The 18,635-nt window shown below is 51.0% G+C and overlaps 1 protein-coding gene across 4 annotated transcripts in view; it reads left to right on the top strand.

The window, feature by feature from the left end:
- The window catches only part of LOC128834877 (uncharacterized), a 145,981-nt gene that overhangs the window by 22,705 nt on the left and 104,641 nt on the right, over positions 1-18,635 (top strand). For all 4 annotated transcript variants that reach the window (XM_054024060.1, XM_054024045.1, XM_054024052.1 and 1 more), the window contains exon 5: positions 1,249-1,310. In XM_054024060.1, coding sequence (XP_053880035.1) covers positions 1,249-1,310 — 62 coding nt within the window. The remainder of the gene's footprint in view (positions 1-1,248; positions 1,311-18,635) is intronic.

The raw sequence follows: 18,635 nt of genomic DNA, 5'->3' as shown, positions 1-18,635 counted from the left end.
TCTCTGACTGTGCTCACTCCTTTGTAAGCGCCCATCCTTCAACATGCACATGTTCTGAATGCCCAACCAGCCCGTTTGAAAATTGTTAACATATGCATTTCTTGTTTGCACCCGTATATAAGGATTTATGCCCACATGAGCCTCTTATTCTTATGTGGTTTGTTTTTCTTACCTATCTCACAAGGGTTTTGTGCAGCTTACTGGGTAAAAATGTGAGACACTTGCAGAGTTTCTAATAGAACCCAGGGGTTATGGTTCCCAATTCAGTGCTCTAACAGGTATACGACACTACCTTTCATGTGTCCATTTGATTATGTGGATCATAATTTTAGTTGATATCCCAGTTATACTTTTAAAAATAAATAGACTGCATCTCTGCTCAATACTGAGAGAAATATTACTCACCAAACTATCATTAAAAGCTAGAGACTTTAGAAAAGTTTTCCTGGCAGTTATTTTAGTTTTAATTACTGAACAGGGCTGGCTCCAGGCACCAGCTTGTCAAGCAGGTGCTTGGGGCGGCCGCTCCGGAGAGGGGTGGCACGTCCAGGTATTCGGCGGCAATTCGGCGGACGGTCCCTCACTCCGCCTGGGAGCGAAGGACCTCCCGCCGAATTGCCGCCGCAGATCGCAATCGCGATCGCGACTTTTGTTGTTGTTGTTGTTTTTGTTTTGGCTGCTTGGGGCGGCCAAAACCCTGGAGCCGGCCCTGTTACTGAATAATCACCATTTCCCATATATAATAGAATCTAGTGTGTCTCCACATCATTTCACGAATGGTGGCCTCAAGGCCAGCATGACAGCTTCATGGTATTGTACTGTAGTTGCCCACAGGGAGTCTGAGTTTGTGTCCTGACTAAGTTCACCGTTGAGTACTCTGGTAGGCAAGGACAAGAAATGTAATGTGGACACAGTGTTCTCAGCCCTTGTGGAGGCATAAGTGTCTCATATCACTGTCCTCTGAATGTGTCTGGCCAACCACAGGAGTAGCTTTGGGCAGGTGATTGAAGGAGCCACCACACCAAGCTTTTTCATCTAAGGCAAGGTCAGAGCAATGCAGGGTCTTTGGAAGGGCATAGAAGAAGAGTGATTCCAGAGGATCCTGTCTAGAAGATGTCATAATCAACAGTATCAGTAGTATATAATGGTGCTATTGCATTTAATGCTTTGGTTTCTTTATGAAATATATCTGATCATAGAAAAACGATTAAACTTTTATTTTGTGCTCTTTTTTCCTGCATTTTTTAGGTCTTTTGAAAGAAGCAATAGATGATGCTAACAAGGCCGTCGAGTTAGACCCTTTGAACCCGGTGAGTAGTAGTGACATGAACTGGCCCCTAATACACATTGTATGTGGTTTTATTCATATGTAATTTTACTTTTTTCTGGGAATTGTGCACAAAGTTAGTCTGTGCTAACATATCCTATTCCTGTTACCTCATTTTTCCCCTTGAGACTTTGTGCTGACTTGCTTGTCTCATCCACTTGTTATAGCTTGTCTCTTAGTCTGTAAAGCCTGATTAACAAAGATATTTTGGTGCCGAAACCCAAGATTTAGGCCATCAAGTGCCTGTTTTAGGTTTCACTGACATCCACAAAACCTCCACTCAGCTGCCACATAGCCCTGTAGGCATCTAAACTTGGTGCTTCAATTTTCTGGGTAAGAGTTCCCTAGGTGTCTGTGTTTCTGCCTCTGGGCATGTGCACTGCTGCCTCCCTCTAGGCATCTGGATACTGGTCTCCTGTGAAGCCACAGAGTGATCCAGAAGCCAGGGGAAGATAGGCACCCCTCTGCCTGTGTCACCTGTGGAGCCCAATCTGGTAGATGTACTCAGTGGCTGCTTACTGGATCAGATCCCATTCAAAATGGTGTGTGTGTGTGTGTGTGTGTGTGCATGCGCGCTCTCACCCACCTTATAACATTTAGCCCAGTGGTTAGAGAACTGTCCTGAAATGTGGGAGACCTGAGTTCAGTTCCCTCCTCTGCCTCAGGGAGAGAAAGGATTTGAATAGGGGTCTCCCACATCTCTCAGGAAAATATCCTAACCACTGAGCTATGTGGTGTTCTGATTTGAGGCTACCTCAGTGTCTCTTGCTGAAGCTGTTCCACTTTGGATAAATACTTAAATCATCACTGAAAAAGAGAGAAACTCTATAGCTTGGTGGTCAGGGCACCCAGCTTGGAGGTGGAAGACCTACAGGCCATTCCCAGGCCCGCCGACAGCAATTCTAGGGCCAGGGCCAGAGCCGACCCTAGGGAGGGGCAGCGCCCAGGGCAGAAATGACGAATCCGTCACTTCTGGGACTGCCCGTCACTCCCAGGCATGCGCGACCGCTCCAGACCCCGAGCTTTTGTGGGGACCCACAGGCCGGCGCGATTGGCCAGCGAGGTCACACGCATAGGAACCCTGCGGCCCACCCGGACAATTTAAAAGGGCCTGAGTCCCTGGGCAGTTGCCCCATTTCCCGCCCCCTGTCAGCAGGCTTGGCCATTCCCATGCTGCAATGGTTAAGTATTTATCAAAAGTGGAACAGTTTCAACGGGATAGATTGAAAGAGCCCCACATCATAAGAACATAAGAATGGCACTACTGGGTCAGACCAAAGGTCCATCTAGCCCAGTATCCTGTCTTCCGACAGTGGCCAGTGCCAGGTGCCTCCAGAGGGAATGAACAGTACAGGTAATCATCAAGTGATCCATCCCCTGTCGCTCGTTCCCAGCTTCTGGCAAACAGAGGCTAGGGACACCATTCCTGCCCATCCTGGCTAATAGCCATTGATGGACCTATCCTCCATGAATTTATCTAGTTCTTTTTTTACTCCTGTTATGGTCTTGGACGTCACAACATCCTCTGGCAAGGAGTTCCACAGGTTGACTGTGCATTGTGTGAAAAAATACTTTTTGTTTGTTTTAAATCTGCTGCCTGTTAATTTCATTTGGTGATGTATTATGAGGAGTAAATAACACTTCCTTATTTGGTTTCTCCACACCAGTCATGATTTCATAGACTTCAATCATATCTCCCCTTAGCCGTCTCTTTTCCAAGCTGAAAAGTCCCAATCTTATTAATCTCTCCTCATATGGAAGCCTTTTCATACCCCTAATCATTTTGTTGCCCTTTTCTGAACCTTTTCCAATTCCAATATATCTTTTTTGAGATGGGGCGACCACATCTGCATGCAGTATTCAAGATGTGGGCATACCATAGATTTATTTAGAGGCAACATGATATTTTCTGTCCTATTATCTATCCCTTTCTTAATTATTCCCAGCATTCTGTTCGCTTTTTTGACTGCCGCTGCACATTGAGTGGATGTTTTCAGAGAACTATCCACAATGACTCCAAGATCTCTTTCTTGAGTGGTAGCAGCTAATTTAGACCAGATCATTTTATATGTATAGTTGGGATTATGCTTTCCAGTGTGCATTACTTTGCATTTATCAACATTAAATTTCATCTGCCATTTTGTTGCCCAGTCACCCAATTTTGAGAGATCCTTTTGTGGCTCTTTTCAGTCTGCCTGGGTCTTAACTATCTTTAATAATTTTGTGTCATCAGAATATCCCCATCTCAGTGGTTAAGAACATGTTTTGGGGTGATGTGGAAGAACCCTGTTTAAATACTCCCCCCCACCCTTCAGGTGGAGGGGAAAATTGAACCTGGGTCTCCCCCATCCTAGATGAGCGTTCTAACCACTTGGATAAAAGTTATAAAGTGTGGGGCAGAGGCAGCACATCTATCATCATATATTTCTCTGAGAGGACGGCAACTAAGCCCTGGTCTACACTACGGGGCTAGGTCGAATTTAACCGCTTTAGGTCGATTTTAAAATGAATGCGTCTACACAACCAACCCCATTCTGTCGACCTAAAGGGCTCTTAAAATCGACTTATGTACTCCTCCCCGGTGAGGGGAGTAGCGCTAAAATCGACCTTGCTGGGTCAAATTTGGGGTAGTGCAGATGCAATTCGACAGTATTGGCCTCTGGGAGCTATCCCAGAGTGCTCCAGTGTGACCGCTCTGGACAGCACTTTGAACTCCGATGTACTAGCCAGGTACACAGGAAAAGCTCCGGGAAATTTTGAATTTCATTTCCTGTTTGGTCAGCATGGCGAGCTCAGCAGCACAGGTGACCATGCAGTCCCCTCAGAATCGCAAACGAGCTCCAGCATGGACCAAAAGGGAGACACTGGATCTGATTGCTGTATGGGGAGAAGAATCTGTGTGAGCCGAACTCCGATCAAAAAGAAGAAATGCTAATATATATGCCAAAATCTCACAGGGCATGGTGGACAGAGGCTACAACAAGGACACACAGCAGTCCCATGTGAAAGTCAAGGAGCTCAGGCAAGATTACCAAAAGACAAAGGAGGCAAATGGTCACTCCGGGTCAGAGCCCCATACATGCTGCTTCTATGATCAGCTGCACGGCGTTCTAGTGGGGGACCTTACCATGACCCCACCACTGTCCATGGACACTTGCAAGGGAGGAGTCTCACGCAACAGGCAGGAGGATTTTGTGGATGAGGAAGAGGAGGAGAATGCACAGCAGGCAAGCGGTTAAGCCGTTCTTCCCAGCAGCCAGGACCTTTTCATCACCCTGGAGCCAATACCCTCCCAAGGTGGGATCCCCGACCCTGAAGGCAGAGAAGACACCTCTGGTGAGTGCACATTTGTAACTACAGTACAGGGTTTAAAAGCAATAGTGTTTAATGTTTGATTTGCCCTGAAGAATTGGTATGCATTCGTGGCCAGTACAACTACTGGAAAAGTCTGTTCACGTGTCTGGGGATGGAGCGGGAATCCTCCAGGGAGATCTCCATGAAGCTCTCCTGGAGGTACTCTGAAAGCCTTTGCAGAAGGTTTCTGGGGAGGGCTGCCTTATTTCGTCCTCCATGGTAGGACACTTTACCATGCCAAGTCAGTAGCAAGTAGTCCGGAATCATTGCAGCACAAAGCATGGCAGCGAATGGTTCTGGGTTTTGGTCGCATTCAAGCAACATTCAGTCTATATCTTTCTGTGTTAGCCTCAGGAGAGTGATATCATTCATTGTCACCTGGTTGAAATAGGGGAATTTTTGTAAGGGAACAGTAAAAGGACCCCGTTCGTGCTGGGCTGTTTGCGTTTGACTAAAAGGGATCATCCCAGAGAATAGCCGTGCAGTGAGGGGTGGAGTGAAGGGATCATCCAAGAGAATAGCCACACCGTGGGGTGGGGGAAGATGTGTGCTGCACATCCACCTGAAAACCGCAGCCCCTCCTTTTAAATGTGAAATCCAACCGGCATTGCTTGCTATCGGAAAGGAGGACGCTGCAGTTTGAAAACATTCCCACATGTTATGAAGGCATAAGAAGCCAACCCCACATACCAATTGGCTTACCATGGCTGCCTGGAAACCGAATTCTGTTGCCCAGCCGTGTGTGATGTGTCACCATACCGGCAGGAACTCATATAAAAGGCAAAATGCGACCTTGTACCTAAAGCACATGTGCTGTCTGCTGTGAATTGCTTGATTCACTGTGAAAGCGTTTTCCTTTTGTTTTCAGAAATGTATAATCTTAAATTTTAATCTCCCTTTTTATCCCCCCCGCAGGTGCAAATGCTTCTGTGCTCCTCCTATAATCTCCGTCCCTCAGGTTATCGCAGATTAGAAGGCGAAAAAACTGCACTCACGATGACATGTTTTCCAAGCTCATGTTGTCCTCCTGCACTGATAGGGCACAGCTTAATGCATGGAGACATTCAGTGGCAGAGGCTAGGAAAGCATTAAGTGAGCGCGATGAGAAGAGGCAAGAGGCGATGCTGAGGCTAATGGGGGAGCAAATGGACATGGTGAGGCATGTGGTGGAGCTGCAGGAAAGCCAACAAGAGCACAGACACCCCCCTCCTGCATCCACTGTATAACCGCCTGCCCTCCTCCCCAAGTTCCATATTCTCCTCAGCCAGATGCCCAAGAATGCGGAGGGGAGGCTCTGGGCACCCAGCCACTCCATTCCAGAGGATGGCCCAAGCAACAGAAGGCTGTCATTCAAACAGTTTTGATTTGTAGTGTGGCTACAATAAGCAATATGGCCTTGTCCTTCTGTCCTCCTCCACCCCACCCGGGCCACCTTCTCAGTTATCTCACTTTTTGTTTAAATTAATAAAGAAAGAATGCATGGTTTCAAAACAATAATTACTTTATTTCCTTTGCCAGCTGTGATCGAAGGGGGGGGAAGGTGGTTGGCTTACAAGAAATTAAAATCAACAAAGGGGGCGGGTTTGCATCAAGGAGAAACACACACAACTGTCACACCGTAGTCTGGCCAGCCATGAAACTGGTTTTCAAAGCCTCTCTGATGCGCAGCGCGCCTAGCTGTGCTCTTCGAATGGCCCTGGTGTCTGGCTGCTCAAAATTGGCCGCCAGGCGATTTGCCTCAACCTCCCACCCCGCCATAAACGTCTCCCCCTTACTCTCACCGATATTATGGAGCACACAGCAAGGAGCAATAACAATGGGAATGTTGGTTGCGCTGAGGTCTAACGTAGTCAGCAAACAGCGCCAGTGAGCTTTTAAACATCCAAAGGCACATTCTACCACCATTCTGCACTTGCTCAGCTTATAGTTGAACTGCTCCTTACTACTGTCCAGGCTGCCTGTGTATGGCTTCATGAGCCATGGGAGCAAGGGGTAGGCTGGGTCCCCAAGGATAACAATTGGCATTTCAACATCCCCAATGGTAATTTTCTGGTCTGGGAAGTAAGTCTCTTCTTGCAGCTGCTCAAATAGCCCAGAGTTCCTAAAGATGCGAGCGTCATGCACCCACGTTGTTGTCGGTGAAATGTCCCTTGTGATCCACCAGTGCTTGCAGCACCATTGAGAAGTACCCTTTGTGGTTTACTTACTGGTTGGCAAGGTGGTCCGGTGCCAAGATAGGGATATATGTTCCATCTATTGCCCCACCACAGTTAGGGAACCCCATTGCAGCAAAGCCATCCATTATGACCTGCACATTTCCCAGAGTCACTACCCTTGATAACAAAACATCAGTGATTGCATTGGCTACTTGGATCACAGTAGATTTGCCCACTCCAAATTGATTCCTGACTGACTGGTAGCAGTCAGGTGTTGCAAGCTTCCACAGGGCTATCTCCACTCGCTTCTCAACTGTACGGGCAGCTCTCATCTTGGTATTCCTGCGCTTCAGGGCAGGGGAAAGCAACTCAAAGTTCAAGGAAAGTGGCCTTACGCATGCAAAAGTTTCACAGCCACTGTGAATCATCCCATACCCGCAACACTATGCAGTCCCACCAGTCTGTGTTTGTTTGCTGGGCCCAGAATCAGCGTTCCACTGTATCAACCAGCCCCACTGCCGCCATGATGTCCCAATTGCCACAGCCCATGCTTTCAGGAATGTCTGTGTCCATGTGTGACGGAGCAGGGCAGATTTGACCTGGGAATATTGCAGGGGGGTTGCAGTGGGGATGTGGGACTTCCCTTGAAGGAAGCTACCTGAGCTGTAACCTGAGCCAGGAATGGGGGTGGGGAGAATTAACACCTTCTGCCCGGGAGACTGAACAAAGGAGAAGAGGAGCTGGGGGGAGGGGGAAGAGAGGAGCAGCAGGAGGAGTTTTGGTTTAGTTTCAGTTTGGGCTGGGTGGTGCAATGCAGGGAACCCCAAGCTGGGGTCTAAGCTCCCTGAACCTCCCAGAGGGACCTAATTGAGGGGGTCTGGTCGTACCTACACGCTCTGCTTGAGACTGTGTTCCTGTCCTTAAATAAACCTTCTGCTTTACTGGCTGGTTGAGAGTCGCAGTGAATTTCAGGAAGAGGGGTGCAGGGCCCTGACTCCCCCACACTCCGCAACAACTGGTGGCAGCGGCGGGATCTACTGCACCCCGTGGACGGCGCTTCCTGCAGTAAGTGACTGGGGAGCAGTAAAACGAAGGGGGATTGACGGGGACCAGGTGTGCTGAAGAGTGAGAGAGAGACGGTTATTACTCCTGGGAGTGTGTGACCAGCGAGAAGGACTTTTGCAGTAACAGGGTCCCCCAGGGGGATCGCAGCGAGTGGTCCCAGGGGCGGAGGAGTCTGCAGCTCGACCCTGGCAGAGAGGTGGTGACCTCGAGAAGGGCTGGCACACTAGGGATCTCCCTGGGAACTGTGGGGAGCTGTGAGCACACAGGCCGGTGAGTGGCCAGCAGGAAGATGTATGCCAAACGGCTTAAGAGCGACCTGGTGGAGCTGTGCAAGCAGAGGGGGCTGCGCAGTGGGAGGCTCACCAAAGAACAGCTTATTGCCCGGCTGGAGGCGGAAGATCGCGCGAATGAACTGATCCCTGTGTCTCAGGGAAGCAGCCTGGCAAATGCAGCGCAGGCACCAGTGTCTGTCCCAGCTGGGAGTGGTCAGCCGGCTGCTGAGGGCTTCCCGAGACCCCTCCTTCCTATGCCTAGGGGAAGGGTGGGGAGGAGCCCAGCAAATACCAAGGGCGCCGTGACCCCCCCGGGCAGCAGGGGATCCTCCCGGCGAAGCTCGCCGGCCAGCAGAGGATCCTCCCGGCGACGTTCGGCATCCGGGGAGCAGAATTGGCTGGAATGGGAGAAAGAGCTAAAACTGAGAGAGCTGGAGGATCGTGAACAACAGAGACAGCATGAACGGGAGGAGAAAGAGAAACAGAGACAGGAGAATGAGAGACAGCGTCAGCGTGAACTGGAACTGGCGAGATTGAAGGGCAGCGAACCCCCGGCTGCGGTGAGTGAGGGGGGACCCAGGACTGCACGGAGCTTTGATAAGTGCATCCTGGCCCCACGCAAGGAGGGGGAGGACATGGATGACTTCCTGGAGGCCTTTGAGACGGCCTGCGAGCTGCACCGGGTTGATCCCGCGGACAGACTCCGGGTCCTTACCCCCTTACTGGACCCCAAAGCCGTGGCATTGTACCGCCAACTGGAAGAGGCAGAGAAAGGGGACTACGAACTATTCAAAAAGGCCCTGCTACGTGAGTTTGGGCTGACCCCTGAGATGTACCGGGAAAGGTTCCAGAGTCAGGATAAAACCCCTGAGATCTCATATCTGCAACTAGCCGTCCGCATGGAAAGATACGCCAGCAAGTGGGCTGATGGGGCCCAGACGAAGGAGGACCTGATTAAACTGCTGGTACTGGAGCAACTGTATGAGCGGTGCCCATCCGACCTGAGGCTGTGGTTGGTGGACAGAAAGCCAGAGAACCCGCGACACGCAGGGCGGCTGGCCGATGAGTTTGTAAAGAGCCGGTCAGGGGGTGGCAGGGAGGAGCCCCAAAGGAACAGGCCCGCCGCGATGCAGAGAGAGAGTCACCCTGGGACCTCCCAAAGGGGGAATATGGGGAATCCCCTCCCAAGGGGAATGCCCAGCGTCAGGGACAACCGACCGGCTCGAGGGGACCCACGGGACATGAGCTGCTATTACTGCGGCCGAAGAGGCCACGTTCGGGCCCAGTGCCCCAAGCTCAAGGACAGACTGAGCAGACCGAACCCGCACCGGGTTAACTTGGTAGAGGCCCAGACGGACGAGGGGCAGGCTTCTCACACAAGTGGGGCTGGCAGCTTATCAACTGCTCAAGAGAGAGAAGGGCCCCAGGCCAGCTTCTCTGGGGGGCCAGATGCTCCGGATTCAAAGTTCTCCGTTTACAGGGTTGGCGCGGGGCTGTCCCTGCGGAGCGAGTGCCTTGTTCCCCTGGAGGTGGATGGGAAGAAAGTTTATGGATACTGGGACACGGGCGCAGAGGTGACACTGGCCCGGCCCGAGGTGGTGGCCCCAGATCGGGTGGTGCCCAACACCTTCCTGACCCTGACCGGGGTGGGCGGGACCCCATTCAAGGTTCCCGTAGCGAGGGTACACCTGAAATGGGGGGCCAAGGAGGGCCCCAAGGACGTGGGAGTGCACCACCATTTGCCCACTGAGGTGTTGATGGGGGGGGACCTAGAGGACTGGCCAAGCAGCCCCCAGACCGCCTTAGTTGTGACCCGTAGCCAGAGCCGGCGAGGGGCACTACGCCCTGACCTTGGGAAGGATGTCACACCGGAGGCACCAAACCCTACCCAGGTGGGGAGGGAACACCCAAGGACAAGGCTCGGGGTGGCTGGGGCTTCCGACCCGGCCGACGAGAGGGAGCAGTCCCCATCCCTTCCCCAGCCGCCGAGTTCCAGGCTGAGTTGCAGAAGGACCCCTCCCTGCAGAAGCTAAGGGGCCTGGCTGACCTCAGTGTGGTACAGACCATGATGAGAGGATGCAAGGAAAGGTTCCTGTGGGAGAAGGGGTTCCTGTACCGAGAGTGGGCTCCCCCAGGGGAAGTGGAGTCGTGGGGGATCAGGAGGCAGCTGGTGGTCCCCCAGAAGTTTCGCCACAAGCTACTGTACCTGGCCCATGACATCCCTCTCACAGGGCACCAGGGGATCCGGCGCACCAGGCAGAGGCTGCTACAGAACTTTTACTGGCCCGGGGTCTTCACCAACGTCCGGCAGTACTGCCGATCCTGTGACCCCTGCCAGAGGGTGGGGAAGGCCCGGGACAAGGGGAAAGCAGCGTTGAGACCTTTGCCCATCATAGAGGAGCCTTTCCAGAAGGTGGCCATGGACATAGTGGGACCTCTCAGCAAGACGACCCGGTCTGGGAAGAAATACATCCTGGTGGTGGTAGATTTCGCCACCCGCTACCCCGAGGCAGTGCCCTTATCGTCCATCGAAGCAGACACTGTGGCAGATGCGCTGCTGACCATTTTCAGCCGAGTGGGGTTTCCCAAGGAAGTCTTGACGGACCAAGGGTCCAACTTCATGTCGGCCCTACTCCGGTGCTTGTGGGAGAGATGTGGGGTCCGGCACAACTGGGCCTCAGCATATCACCCCCAATCCAACGGGCTGGTGGAGAGGTTCAATGGGACGCTAAAAATGATGCTGAAAACATTTATGAATCAGCACCCACAGGACTGGGACAAGTACTTACCTCACCTGCTGTTTGCGTACAGGGAGGTACCCCAGGAGTCTACCGGGTTTTCGCCTTTCGAACTGCTATATGGAAGGCGGGTAAGGGGGCCCCTGGACCTGATGAGAGACGAATGGGAGGGGAAGGCCACTCCTGATGGAGAGTCGGTGGTGGAGTATGTCCTGACCTTCCGGGAACGACTTGCCGAGCTCATGGACCTGGCCAGGGAGAGTCTGGCCAGAGCCCAGAGGAAGCAGAAGGTCTGGTATGACCGCACAGCACGGGCCCGCGCCTTCGCCACTGGGGATCAGGTGATGGTCCTCATCCCCGTGAGGAAAAACAAACTCCAGGCCGCCTGGGAAGGGCCCTTCAAGGTTGTCAGGCAACTAAACGAGGTAAACTATGTGGTGGAGCTGTCGAACCGGGCACACCACCACCGGGTGTACCATGTGAATATGATGAAGCCATATTATGACAGGGGGAATGTGGTGTTGGCCGTGTGTGGACATTGGGAGGGGCAGGGAGATGACCCTTTAGTAGATCTATTCCCTGGGACAAGAGCTGGCTTCCCCCTGGAAGCAATTCCCCTCTCTGATCGGCTAACCCCTGCCCAGCGAGCTGAGATCGGAGGGGTGCTGCATCTGTACCAACAGCTGTTTTCCAACCAGCCTGGACGCACTAATCTGACTGTCCACCGGGTGCAGACAGGATCGCACCCGCCTATAAAATGCTCCCCCTTCCGAGTCACAGGGAAAACTGCTCAGGACCTGGAAAGAGAGGTCAATGACATGCTGGCTTTGGGGGTGATCCAGCCGTCTTCCAGCCCTTGGGCCTCGCCGGTGGTGCTGGTCCCCAAAAAGGACGGGTCGATCCGGTTCTGTGTGGACTATCGGAAGCTCAATGCCATCACTGTAGCCGATGCCTACCCCATGCCTAGGCCGGACGAGCTCCTAGACAAGCTGGGAGGTGCTCGGTACCTTACCACCATGGATCTTACAAAGGGCTATTGGCAAGTGCCGCTGGATGCAGATGCCAGGCTGAAATCGGCCTTTATCACCCCTCTGGGGCTCTATGAGTTCCTGACCCTGCCCTTCGGCCTCAAGGGAGCGCCGGCCACCTTCCAGCTCCTGGTGGATCAGCTACTGAGGGGGATGGAGAGTTTTGCCATGGCGTATATCGATGACATCTGTGTCTTTAGCCAGACTTGGGAGGACCATGTGTCCCAGGTTAGACAAGTGCTGGACCGACTCCAGGAGGCTGGGCTGACCGTAAAACCGGAGAAGTGCAAGGTGGGGATGGCTGAGGTATCCTACCTAGGCCACCGGGTGGGAAGCGGCTGCCTAAAGCCGGAACCAGCCAAAGTGGAGGTGATCAGAGACTGGCCCGCTCCTCAAACCAAAAAGCAGGTCCAAACCTTTATTGGGATGGCAGGGTACTATCGGAGGTTCGTGCCCCACTTTAGCGCCATAGCCGCCCCCATCACTGAGCTGTGCAAGAAGGGGAAGCCAGACAAGGTGGTCTGGACTGATGAGTGCCAGGAGGCTCTCCGGGCGCTGAAGGAGGCTCTGGTCAGTGGCCCAGTTCTGGCAAACCCAGATTTTGACAAGCCCTTTATGGTGTTCACCGACGCCTCAGACACAGGACTGGGGGCGGTGTTAATGCAGGAGGATGAAAAGGGGGAGAGACACCCCATCGTGTACCTGAGCAAGAAGTTGCTACCCCGGGAGCAGAACTACGCGGCCATCGAGAAGGAATGCCTGGCCATGGTGTGGGCCCTCAAGAAACTAGAGCCATATCTCTTTGGGTGACACTTCACCGTGCACACCGACCACTCTCCCCTGACCTGGCTGCACCAGATGAAAGGAGCCAACGCCAAGCTCCTGAGGTGGAGCCTGCTCCTGCAGGATTATGACATGGATGTGGTCCATGTGAAGGGACGTGACAACCTGATAGCGGACGCATTGTCCCGGAGAGGGAGCCCTGAACTTCCCCAGGTCACTGGTCAGAGTGACCCCGCTCAGTTCAGTCTCGAAGGGGGGAGAGATGTGACGGAGCAGGGCAGATTTGACCTGGGAATGTTGCAGGGGGGTTGCAGTGGGGATGTGGGACTTCCCTTGAAGGAAGCTACCTGAGCTGTAACCTGAGCCAGGAATGGGGGTGGGGAGAATTAACACCTTCTGCCCCGGGAGACTGAACAAAGGAGAAGAGGAGCTGGGGGGAGGGGGAAGAGAGGAGCAGCAGGAGGAGTTTTGGTTTAGTTTCAGTTTGGGCTGGGTGGTGCAATGCAGGGAACCCCAAGCTGGGGTCTAAGCTCCCTGAACCTCCCAGAGGGACCTAATTGAGGGGGTCTGGTCGTACCTACACGCTCTGCTTGAGACTGTGTTCCTGTCCTTAAATAAACCTTCTGCTTTACTGGCTGGTTGAGAGTCGCAGTGAATCTCAGGAAGAGGGGTGCAGGGCCCTGACTCCCCCACACTCCGCAACACCATGTCCTCCTAACAATCGTCTTCGTGCTGGCATCTCTTAGCCAGGTTCTGCACATACTGCAGTATAATGCGCGAGGTGTTTACAATGCTCACAACAGCAGAAGTGTTCCATGTTTGCCGTGCTATGGTGTCTGCACGGCTAACCCAGGAAAAAAGGCACAAAACGATTGTCTGCTGTTGCTTTCACTGAGGGATGGAGGGAGGGGAGACTGACGACATATACCCCAAACCACCCGCGGCAATATTTTTGCTCCATCAGGCATTGGGAGCTTAACCCAGAATTCCAATGGGCAGCAGAGACTGTGGGAACTGTGGGATAGCTACCCACAGTGCACCGCTCCATGAGTCGATGCTAGCCATGGTATTGAGGATGCACTCCGCTGACTTAATGCGCTTAGTGGGGACGTACACAATCGACTGTATAAAATAGATTTCTAAAGATCGACTTCTATAAAATCGACCTAATTTCGTAGTGTAGACATACCCTAAGTCATTCTCAAATGAAAAGACTTGGGCCTCTAAGCTGCCTAACTCCAGGGGAGGTTTTCCCGGTGTGGATCACTAAGCAGAAATAGGTGCCTCTCTTCAGCCTAGGGTTACGTGCCTATCTCCAGGAGAGGGGTGGGGTTTAGGGCAAACCCCTTTCCTCAGCATCTCCCATTGGCTAGTTTAGGCAGATCCATGCCTAGTATACTGGCTTGTATGGATTTCATTCTTAAGCACCTCTCTTTCCCCATTCATTGTACAAGGAGTCTAAGCACCTAACTCAGACTTCGTGGATTGCAATGTTGCTCCTGTGATTTTTCTAAGGGCCTAAAAGCTAGGCTTTGCAATGCCTAAGTACCCTTGTGATACTGGGCCCTAGCTTTTTGGTGAAGGAGCTGTCAAATGTTATATATATGAAAGAGCCTGCATCTGAGTATGTGCCTCCATTCAGCATTGTTTTTTAAATAGTGACTTTAGATTTGGGAGGTATTTGTGTATTTGGTCTGCTGCTTGCCAGGAGCTAGGATACACGATGTGACGGAGAGACTGCCGAGACTCGTCAAGCCCTCGGATCGCTACCCCTTCCTGCTTCTCCACGTGGGCACCAATGATACTGCCAAGAATGACCTTGAGCGGATCACTGCAGACTACGTGGCTCTGGGAAGAAGGATAAAAGAGTTTGAGGCGCAAGTGGTGTTCTCGTCCATCCTCCCTGTGCAAGGAAAAGGCCGGGGTAGAGACCGTCGAATCGTGGAAGTCAACGAATGGCTACGCAGGTGGTGTCGGAGAGAAGGCTTTGGATTCTTCGACCATGGAATGGTGTTCCAAGAAGAAGGAGTGCTAGGCAGAGACGGGCTCCACCTAACGAAGAGAGGGAAGAGCATCTTCGCCAGCAGGCTGGCTAACCTAGTGAGGAGGGCTTTAAACTAGGTTCACCGGGGGAAGGAGACCAAAGCCCTGAGGTAAGTGGGGAAATGGGATCCTGGGAGGAAGCACAAGCAGGAGAGCGCAAGAGTGGAGGACTCCTGTCTCATGCTGAGAAAGAGGGACGATCGATGAGTTATCTTAAGTGCCTATACACAAATGCAAGAAGCCTGAGAAACAAGCAGGGAGAACTGGAAGTCCTGGCACAGTCAGGGAACTATGATGTGATTGGAATAACAGAGACTTGGTGGGATAACTCACATGACTGGAGTACTGTCATGGATGGATATAAACTGTTCAGGAAGGACAGGCAGGGCAGAAAAGGTGGGGGAGTTGCGTTGTATGTAAGAGAGGAGTATGACTGCTCAGAGCTCCGGTATGAAACTGCAGAAAAACCTGAGAGTCTCTGGATAAAGTTGAGAAGTGTGAGCAACAAGGGTGATGTCGTGGTTGGAGTCTGCTATAGACCACCAGACCAGGGGGATGAGGTGGACGAGGCTTTCTTCTGGCAACTAGCAGAAGTTGCTAGATCGCAGACCCTGGTTCTCATGGGAGACTTTAAATCACCCTGATATCTGCTGGGAGAGCAATACAGCAGGGCACAGGCAATCCAGGAAATTTTTGGGAAGCGTAGGGGACAATTTCCTGATGCAAGTGCTGGAGGAACCAACTAGGGGCAAAGCTTTTCTTGACCTGCTACTCTCAAACAGGGAAGAACTAGTAGGGGAAGCAAAAGTGGATGGGAACCTGGGAGGCAGTGACCATGAGATGGTCGAGTTCAGGATCCTGACACAAGGAAGAAAGGAGAGCAGCAGAATACGGACCCTGGACTTCAGAAAAGCAGACTTTGACTCCCTCAGGGAACCGATGGGCAGAATCCCCTGGGAAAATAACATGAAGGGCAAAGGGGTCCGGGAGAGCTGGCTGTATTTTAAAGAATCCTTATTGAGGTTGCAGGAACAAACCATCCTGATGTGTAGAAAGAATAGTAAATATGGCAGGTGACCAGCTTGGCTAAACAGTGAAATCCTTGCTGATCTTAAATGCAAAAAAGAAGCTTACAAGAAGTGGAAGATTGGACAAATGACCAGGGAGGAGTATAAAAATATTGCTCAGGCGTGCAGGAGTGAAATCAGGAAGGCCAAATCACACTTGGAGTTGCAGTTAGCAAGAGATGTTAAGAGTAACAAGAAGGGTTTCTTCAGGTATGTTAGCAACAAGAAGAAAATCAAGGAAAGTGTGGGCCCCTTACTGAATGAGCGAGGCAACCTAGTGACAGAGGATGTGGAAAAAGCTAATGTACTCAATGATTTTTTTGCCTCTGTCTTCACGCACAAGGTCAGCTTCCAGATTGCTGCACTGGGCAGTACAGCATGGGGAGAAGGTGACCAACCCTCTGTGGAGAAGGAAGTGGTTCGGGACTATTTAGAAAAACTGGACGTGCACAAGTCCATGGGGCCAGATGCGCTGCATCCGAGGGTGCTAAAGGAGTTGGCGGGTGAGATTGCAGAGCCATTAGCCATTATTTTTGAAAACTCATGGCGATCGGGGGAGGTCCCAGATGACTGGAAAAAGGCTAATGTAGTGCCCATCTTTAAAAAAGGGAAGGAGGAGGATCCGGGGAACTACAGGCCAGTCAGCCTCACCTCAGTCCCTGGAAAAATCATGGAGCAGGTCCTCAAGGAATCAATTATGAAACATTTAGAGGAGAGGAAAGTGATCAGGAACAGTCAGCATGGATTCACGAAGGGGAAGTCGTGCCTGACTAACCTAATTGCCTTCTATGATGAGATAACTGGCTCCGTGGATGAGGGGAAAGCAGTGGATGTGTTATTCCTTGACTTTAGCAAAGCTTTTGATACGGTCTCCCACAGTATTCTTGCCGCCAAGTTAAAGAAGTATGGGCTGGATGAATGGACTGTAAGGTGGATAGAAAGCTGGCTAGATCGTCGGGCTCAACGGGTAGTGATCAATGGCTCCGTGTCTAGTTGGCAGCCAGTTTCAAGCGGAGTGCCCCAAGGGTGGGTCCTGGGGCCGGTTTTGTTTAATATCTTTATTAATGATCTGGAGGATGGTGTGGACTGCACTCTCAGCAAGTTTGCAGATGACACTAAACTAGGAGGCGTGGTAGATACACTAGAGGGTAGGGATCGGATACAGAGGGACCTAGACAAATTAGAGGAAAAAAACCTGATGAGGTTCAACAAGGACAAGTGCAGAGTCCTGCACTTAGGACGGAAGAATCCCATGCACTGCTACAGGCTGGGGACTGAGTGGCTATGTAGCAGTTCTGCAGAAAAAGGACCTAGGGGTCAGAGTGGACGAGAAGCTGGATATGAGTCAACAGTGTGCTCTTGTTGCCAAGAAGGCTAACGGCATTTTGGGCTGTATAAGTAGGGGCATTGCCAGCAGATCAAGGAATGTGATCGTTCCCCTTTATTCGACATTGGTGAGGCCTCATCTGGAATACTGTGTCTAGTTTTGGGCCCCACACTACAAGAAGGATGTGGAAAAATTGGAAAGAGTCCAGCGGAGGGCAACAAAAATGATTAGGGGTCTGGAGCACATGACTTATGAGGAGCGGCTGAGGGAACTGGGATTGTTTAGTCTCCAGAAGAGAAGAATGAGGGGGGATTTGATAGCAGCCTTCAACTACCTGAACGGGGGTTCCAAAGAGGATGGAGCTCGGCTGTTCTCAGTGGTGGCAGATGACAGAACAAGGAGCAATGGTCTCAAGTTGCAGTGGGGGAGGTCCAGGTTGGATATCAGGAAAAACTATTTCACTAGGAGGGTGGTGAAACACTGGTATGCGTTACCTAGGGAGGTGGTGGAGTCTCCTTCCTTGGAGGTTTTTAAGGCCCGGCTTGACAAAGCCCTGGCTGGGATGATTTAGCTGGGAATTGGTCTTGCTTTGAGCAGGGGGTTGGACTAGATGACCTCTTGAGGTCCCTTCCAACTCTGATATTCTATGATTCTAAAATTTTGGGAATATTTTAAGTGACAAATTGAGTGGTATTTTGGAAAATGTCTCTATATAGGTCAATATTTTAAAGCTGAGATTTAGCAATGTCACTTTTACTTAAGCAACAATGGGCCCAATCATGCAGCTCTTCCACATACTGCTCTCACAGAATCAAGGCCACTTAAATAGTACAGAATGTTTAAGGAGTATTATTAATATTTGTTATTTAACATTTATCTTATGGTAGCATCTATAGGCTGAGACATTCTGTTCAGGATACCCAGAACTGTAAGCCTCTCTGCTACCCCAATGCCTCAGCAAATGAGAGTTTAGCTGCTGTTAAGCTTTGTCAGCTCTCTGATACACCAGTCTATCTGCTTCTTTTAGACTGTGCCAATCTAAACCTTGCAGGTAACAATCAGTGAAACCTCAGTTCCTGAATTCCCCAGCGACGTCTCCCTCTCACTGGACATTCACAGAAATTATTAAGTTTGCTCTAAAGAGACAGAGCACTTATGGCAGAAAAGGTTTTAGAAAGTACTCAGAATGACAGGTATTTCCCTTCTGGAAGTATTTGCAAAGCAAACAGTTTGCAACTCTGTTCAAAAAATAGAATGGAAAAAGTCCCTTATTTAAATGTGACCAGTATCCTGACACCCACCTTAAACTATGAATATAAAGCAGGAAATTATGATGAGACAAACCTTTAGGTGTGAAGTAAAAAGATTAGTGTGAAACCAAAGCAAGATATTACTATTCTCTAATTGTTATTTTAAAATACACACATTTGAGCAATTTATTAATCATTTATCAGTTTATATCACAAAGAAAGTGT

This window comes from Malaclemys terrapin, chromosome 1, assembly GCF_027887155.1.
Source record: "Malaclemys terrapin pileata isolate rMalTer1 chromosome 1, rMalTer1.hap1, whole genome shotgun sequence".
Lineage (NCBI taxonomy): Eukaryota > Metazoa > Chordata > Testudines > Emydidae > Malaclemys > Malaclemys terrapin.
The sequence above is the reverse complement of the archived record's forward strand: the minus strand, read 5'-3'. Positions and strand labels throughout refer to the sequence as shown.